The following is a 7,474-nucleotide window of genomic DNA, read 5'->3' on the forward strand; positions in this document are numbered from 1 at the left end:
CAGTATATATACACATACCTACTGACACTCAACAAGACATCAGATTCCAGTGCGATTTAACTAAGCCAAGTTCTCATCTCACTGTCCCTACTTTTCCCTTGCTGCCACTGACATCATTAAGAATTCTTGAGCAATTCCGTTAAAGCTGCTTCTAAACACCACCCTTGGAAAGCAGAATAGCGTCATATGCAGAAGTACTATTGAAGAGAGGAACTGAATTCTGCGCTGTAGATGAGTACCACAGACACTTACTTGACACAAGAACCACGGTGGCAGGTGCAGTATGTGTATCAGCAAATCTCCTAAGACTCTGTCTGAGTTTGTCATCAGCAGCATTCTTTGCTGTAGCATTGATGTGTGCAACAGTCACCTGTGGAAATACATAGATATGCTTTAAAGAAGAGCTTGAATGTGAACCCTGCTTGCTTACGTTAATTTAAAAAAATAAATACAAGCTTTCACATGCCCCTTGTATTTAGATAAATTAATGCACACATGCATGAAATACAACATGTATGGATCTCAAACTGTTCTAATGAGCAATGAACTTCAACCCTAGTTGTTCAGCAATGTCTTAGGAATGACTTCTGCTGTTCTGTGTGAAAGATCAAAATTTACATACCTTAAAAACATTCCATAAACCCTCATTTAAAATAGAGGGGTGACAAACATAGCAAGTACTCACTACCAATTCATTTTACCTCACACAAACAGATAAACTGTCAACCTGTTATCATATCTGTAATTTAGGGGGTGGGAAGGGAATTTCTGACTTAGAAACCTGGACAAAAAGTTTTTAAAAATACCAAGAAAAAGGCATTGATGGAAAAATACGTAGTGTTAAAGGTGTCCCAATCAATACCACTAATTTACAAGTGTCCTCACTAATCAGTACAGTATTCTCTAAAGTAAAAAAAAAAAGTGAAGTTCACAGAATCATAGTTCTTTTAGGTTAATGAATTAGTCACAGATTTGAAGAACTCCACTAGAAACACCACCACCATTTATTACTGGATGAAATAAAAAATCCTCTGCAAACACTAAAACTAAAGCTAAAACAGTAATCTACATATAATGGAACGCAGTTTCAGTTTTAAAAGATATCACACCAGGGAAGTCCAGCATTAAAGACCCCACCCATAAACTAATTATAAGCTCATGCACTAAAAACCACAGAAACTAACATAAAGCTTTAGTGAACAGGAATCAATATTAGCACACTCAGAGTACACATTCTCAAGCAAGAACACCAAGTAGATGCTATTTTGATACCTGGCAGTTGTTTAGCTCCTGAATAACTTCTTTATTTTCTTTACTAATGTCACACACACAGATGAATTCTGCCTCTCTGTGACCTTTAAAAAACTTTTCACGAATCCTCTGTACAACTGCTATAGCTGAACGGCCAGTGGGAACTGAACAGTTTTCAATATCCCAGAAGACTCCAATGGGGGGCAAATTTTCCAGAACTTGGCCTGTTAATGCAACTTCTGGAGACCCTGTACAGGTTTAACACAGCTCATTTTAATCTCCAAATACAAAAAACGTTAAACTTAGCATACTATAAACTTTGCACATGGGAAGCTTTATGTTTTAGAGAACAACAAGCCCAGGAATGCAAGTTCAGTTTTATTTTCTTAAGGAATCTAAGAAAACAAACCACGTGTTTTCAAAGTTTTTTTTAAGGGAGAAGGTTTATACCTCAAATCAGTCTAAAACAGAAATTTAGTCACTGTTAAGTTAGGATAAAGATGCAAGACAACTTCAGCTTTACTTTTAAACTCTCAAACAACCATGTGATGTATTTAAAAAAAAAAAGGTTATCGAATGCTGAAGCGACATGTGCCATGAAAATTGTCTGAAGTTGTGTCACACTAAAGTCAGCAGGTGCTATATCAGTAACAGAAGTGAAACACGAAAGCTGTTCAAATTTACAGTGTGCATTAGACAGAGACTCTAAACAAACTGGATGAGATTACCAGTATAGTGACAGCAATTATAGGAAATTAAGGCAGTATGGAACAAACACAAAGGTATCCTGCAGTTCAGGAGAATGAGGTTAAGAGGTTTTGCTATTACAGGCTAAGAAGTGCAAATAAAGTTTCTGGTGTTTCAGCACTCTGAGTATCTATTTAATTTTGAATTAACATTATACACCCATTCCACCCCCACAGAACAACTAGAAGAGAAACATGAGGAATGACACAGAATCCTCGCAGGTCAAAAACAAGCTAAGAATTAAAGTTAGCTGAGAATATAAAACTAAGCACAACAGACAACATATTTGTTAGGGTATATGTTAACTAGTTATTCTTTTACAAGATTCACTGGAATTGCATTTTGTAAGGACACTTAATTGGGGTGTTGCACCCTAAAAATGGGTGTAGTCTTAAAATGATAATAAGACTATCCAATTTCTTATTCTTCAATGACTTTTTTTAAGTTTATAACTTTCATACTAGCTATGATTTTGTAATTGAAGCAGTATTAACACTGTAGAAAGACCACGTAATTATTTCACACAATATTTTCCTCTCAATAACACTGAAAAAAACTATAGTCATTATAAACAGTACACCTTTACTGCATATGAAGTGACGATAGACACTACAGACTAAGAAAATGCTTTTCAAAGTATGGTTGAAGATAATATCTTTATACACCTCTAGAACGAAATAGCTTCCAAGTCCTTCAAATTTCTTTTTCTAGTTCTTAAAATGGTAAAAAATATAACAGTAAAAAAAATGAAAACTGTGCAAACAATACAGTACATTAACTAGGTAGTCAAAACATATAAATCCAAGTTATGACTTTGCAAAACAGAAACAAGGTTTTTTTTACTGTTTAGTCTTCTATGACTTTATAGAATTTTCTAGAGAACAGTGCAATTTAAGAGAACTCTTCATGTGCAACAGTATTTAAGGAGGACATCCACTAAGTGCAAGTTTCAAACAAATGTGGTTTACCATATTTCTGTGGTGATTTGCCAAGGCTGCTTGCCAGTAGCAAACTCTTCTCATTTCCTGTTCCTTTGGTTCCACAGCCGTTGCAAATTGGGATAGGAACAGGTGCAGTCTGTGCACTTGGAGGAGGAATATTTGGCCAGACTTTAGCAGCATCAACTACGCTGTTTCTAGTTGGCTGTTGGGACATTTTTTCAAAATACATGTTCATTTAGTATACAATATTAACACATACTATTCCATGCTAGAAACACTCAGTTTCCCTTCTGCAACAAATGCAAGTTCAGATGTACTCTACAAAGTTAATTAACAGTATCACTGCATGAAGGAAGCTTCTATCCTAGAGTCTTTCCTAGCATACTTAGCTCTAGATTTCCAAATGCAAGGAAAGATTGTATTAAACTCTGCACATTGAGAAATGCCATCTTTACAAAGTACTAATATGTATTCTTAAAAAAGTCTATAGCATGTGAAATCAGCACAGTTAAGAGTACAAGGCTGAATCACCTCTCTCCCCCCCGAATAGTGGTCATAATTCCAAACATACTCAATTCACCATTTAGTTTATTGAAATGAAGACATTTCACTTTTATATTGGAAACTCAAATTTGGAAGTTTAAGTAACACATCTTGCAAAGCTGAGTACATTATTTCACTTGAAATTCCTATTAAAATTCAGGCACAGTTTTAATCAGTTCTAAGGTATACCAAATTCATATTGAAGTATAAATTACGAATTTGGGAAGACTGAACTAAGACCTATCAAACCAAACCAAAACTAGAATATCCTTATAGCATCGAACACTTCACCTGCCTCACAAATTCACCTTTATTGATCAGCTGCCCAAGGGTACGTGTTAACTGTTGTTAGCCCTTTCTCAGAGTCACTACTACAGAACATTTTAATTGGAGCTGTCAAGAAGAGATAACTGTCTTTCAAATCCAGTCAAAATTCTGACTGAGTACATTACAGATCCCCTGTAAGCTAAACATTGTGATAGCATCTTTTGTCTTCCTATCAAACTGAATGTTACTTCAGAAAAAAGGGTATCTGGTACATTTGGACTGTGCATCACCAACTAGGAGGATGCAAGCTGCAACCCATGGAAGCCAGTGTTTTGCTCAAGTGACATTATTTCAACACTAACCATATACCATGCTTAATGAATGAGAAATGTGATGTGTACAAACCTTGCTCAAGCAGTCATTGCAGTAGTGAGATCCCTTTAAACAAACTGAAGGTGCCATGTTTAGGTGCAAAGGGTTGGCGCACACACGTGATGTTAGCTCCGACTGTGCAATATGCTCATCCAAGTGGCCTGTAGCCCCACTTGTGAATTCAGAACAAGGAAAATAGCCAGAAGAGGTGCAGCTCTGAAGGGCTGGAAACTGATGCAGTTTGTGCACGTTACCATGACAGGACTGGAAATGGAGTTTTCCGCAACAGGGCAGATGTTGACAGGAAGAGACACTGTTTTCTACGCACATGCCAGGGAACTCACTCGCAATGCCTGCCAAATTGCTTCTAGCTGGAGGGTTCTTCAGTGAAGATGCAGACTGATAAGCAAATCCTGACCCTACTTGACAAGTAATCGTCCCAGTGCTTTTTGAGTCTAATATTGTGCCAGGGTGAATCAAGTTACCACCACCACCACCACAATGCATTTGTGGAGTACAAGAAGAGTCAGCACCATGAGCACAGCAGCTTACTTTCAGGCCAGGTGAAAGCTGTATTTGCTGTTGCTGAAGAGGATGAACATCAGGAAGCGGTACTGCTGGAAACAGTTTAGAGCCAGCATTACGAGGAGATGAAGCATCCTTCAATTCTACAGCAGCTTTCTTGTTCTCCATGTAATCCTTCTGCAAAATGAAAGCTCAGTTACATTCAGATACATAAATAAGCCAACAATTTCATAGTATAAACAAGCTTATTTTTAGTCTGTTACAATTTTGACAATAACAGAAATTCTGAAAAATGTTATCTTTATCATTACTACTACCTCATTGTCTGAACATGTAAAATATTAAAAGAAACATGCCAGTTATGTGTGCCTGCCTGAGGCATATTGTATCAGTGGATTTTGGAAGCAACAAAACCAAAAAGCTATAAACCAAATAACAATGGGTCTGTAAAACAGAATTTGAAAAGCAGAAAATTGTTAGGCTAAGAGATACTCTGCAATTGCAAAGCAAAAAAAGATTTATTTCTTTTAAGAGCAAACACAGATGGATGAGACAAAGTAAAAAAACCCCACAGTTTGGAGGTACATAAGTAATCATCTTTTACTTTGAATAAAGACTTTAAAATTGTATTAAAGTTTTAGAAGTAATACATTAAAAGACTAAGACTTTAAAAAATTAGAAGTTATATCAAGCAAGTAAACTAACAGAGGACAGAGAAGACTAAGTTTTCACAATGACTATAAGTGCCTTTTGCTTACTCTGATTTAAGATATCAAGATGTACAGACATAAAGGCATAGACAGAAATACAGGTGGTTTTTTTTTTTAAATGGCAGCAGTGAAAACTAAGCAAGATTATAAGCAGCACCAGAACAGTCAAGGTCAGTAGAGCTAACCTGCATACAACACTCTGCTCCAGAGCTTTAGGCCAGTACTTTGGAACAACTTTCACTTTCCACATTCCATTTAATGCATTTCCTACTACACAGTAATGAATAATTGATCACCAAGTTCAAAACCACTCCTCTCTACCTGATGCCACATCTTATGAATTGAAGATACACTCTGCCAAAAATCTCTCTGGAACCGGTTTATATGTTAAATTCCAGAATTTATGGCAGCTCCCTTCCTAATCCCTGATGCATGAGAACAGCAACACAACAGGATACATGCTCGTCTGTTTCCCCCATGTCTTTTACTGAAAGTCAGATTGAACACGCATGAACGAGTGTTACTTAACCACTGGAGTTTGCTTGCTCAAGTAAGTCATTGTGTTGTACTATTCCTCCTATTCCTTAGCACTTTGCATCTTAAACGTATAGAATCATATACAGTTACAGAACAGGAACATTTAAAGAAATGGAAACAAAGAAAAATTAGACATTCATGAAGAACAGTATCCACAATTGCTGTAACTACTATATAGTAATAATTCAGAAAAATTTAATTTGCCTCCAAACTAAATTGGTAAAAATCTGGAAGTGTGAAGACTACTTCCTACTCTACTCTTCAGCAATAGCTTCACAGAGCTTTCAACAAGCTGCCTTATACACTTTTTAAGCAGTCAGTTGTATTATTCCAAACAGAGCTGTCGAGAGTAAAGCCTGTCAAGCAAAGTAACTTGCCTGCTTTCACCAACATTGATGAGAGCGCTGTGAACACAACTAAAGACCTTAAATTCCCAGGTAGATTTTGTACTTACCATGGTAACTACTGTCTCCTCTTTCTCCCCTCCCCGCTTGCCCCCTTTAGTCAGCAATAACACTGCAGTTAGTTATACCGCTCTGTACCAGGATATCAACTATGCTTTTAGTAAAGCAATGAATTACCGTTTTTGCACTGCAAGGCAAAGACTTTTCAGCAGCAGAAAAGCAATTAGAAAGTTTCCAGAGCCATGGTTTAGCATCATTCTCTTGTCGCTGAAGCCATCCAAATGACCTATTGCAGAGGTTCTCTGTCCTGTTTCCTTCCATCATACAGCCAAACAAAAAGGTTCAACATTCTTTCATCCCCCCTTCCTTTCATTCTTCCCACCTGCTAAAGAGAAAAAAAAAAAAGCATGTTTTAAATAACTTTTAAGGTAAGACAGAGAAAAACCATGGTGGTCTTATGAATTCCACTACTGCTAGATCACTGAACCTGCATTATTTATGTTAAATTAATTATGCATATGGGACATGGCTTTGACTATTCCTGTTTAATACAGGAATATTCCTCATGACCTGCAGCACAGGTGAGGCAGCTCCAGAAAAACACCATTTAAGTCCATGGCATTAGCTACAGAGTCCCAGAAATGCATTGCTGCTGACGTGAAGTAATTCCCTGAAGCTTTCAGTGCATTCTCCTAGAAAGGACAGCCAGGAGGTAGGATTTCAAGAACAGCTCATCAGTAAATACAAAATAGGTGCAACTGAACTCAGCTAAAAGAATTAAACTGCATATTCATTGTTTTTTCATTGGCTAACAAAACTATATATAACTGTATTAAGCACACAGCATTTAGCATTTAAACAGAGCTTTAAATTATTAAAATTATTTACAAATACTTCTATTAATTCTCAAGCTGCCCCACAGCACACCACATCAATTTAGCTGTACAGAACCACAAAGAAGCCAAGCAACTTGTTTAAGACCCAGCCACACTGTACCAGAAAAACTATGATTAGCAATGAAGTCTTCTTACCCTCCAACTATGTATGGCATTCATTAGCCTACACTCCTTCAGGCTTTTTGCATTTAACGTTAAACGCAATAATCATGGAATACATTCCATAGCATTACATTTGCCCCAGCATTATTTTTAACCACAAAAGTATGATTTTTTTTTTA

At 36.8% G+C, this 7,474-nt stretch overlaps 1 protein-coding gene across 2 annotated transcripts in view; it reads right to left on the reverse strand.

The window, feature by feature from the left end:
- The window catches only part of KIAA0430 (KIAA0430 ortholog), a 25,373-nt gene extending 18,689 nt beyond the window's left edge, over positions 1-6,684 (reverse strand). For both annotated transcript variants that reach the window (XM_009324772.1, XM_009324771.1), the window contains exons 1-5: positions 6,475-6,684; positions 4,155-4,823; positions 2,967-3,141; positions 1,273-1,499; positions 253-370 (exon numbers count right to left, since the gene is read on the reverse strand). In XM_009324772.1, coding sequence (XP_009323047.1) covers positions 253-370; positions 1,273-1,499; positions 2,967-3,141; positions 4,155-4,823; positions 6,475-6,621 — 1,336 coding nt within the window. In that variant the 5' untranslated portion in view covers positions 6,622-6,684. The remainder of the gene's footprint in view (positions 1-252; positions 371-1,272; positions 1,500-2,966; positions 3,142-4,154; positions 4,824-6,474) is intronic.
- Positions 6,685-7,474: the final 790 nt, after the last annotated feature.

This window comes from Pygoscelis adeliae, unplaced genomic scaffold (genome assembly GCF_000699105.1).
Source record: "Pygoscelis adeliae isolate BGI_AS28 unplaced genomic scaffold, ASM69910v1 Scaffold85, whole genome shotgun sequence".
NCBI lineage: Eukaryota > Metazoa > Chordata > Aves > Sphenisciformes > Spheniscidae > Pygoscelis > Pygoscelis adeliae.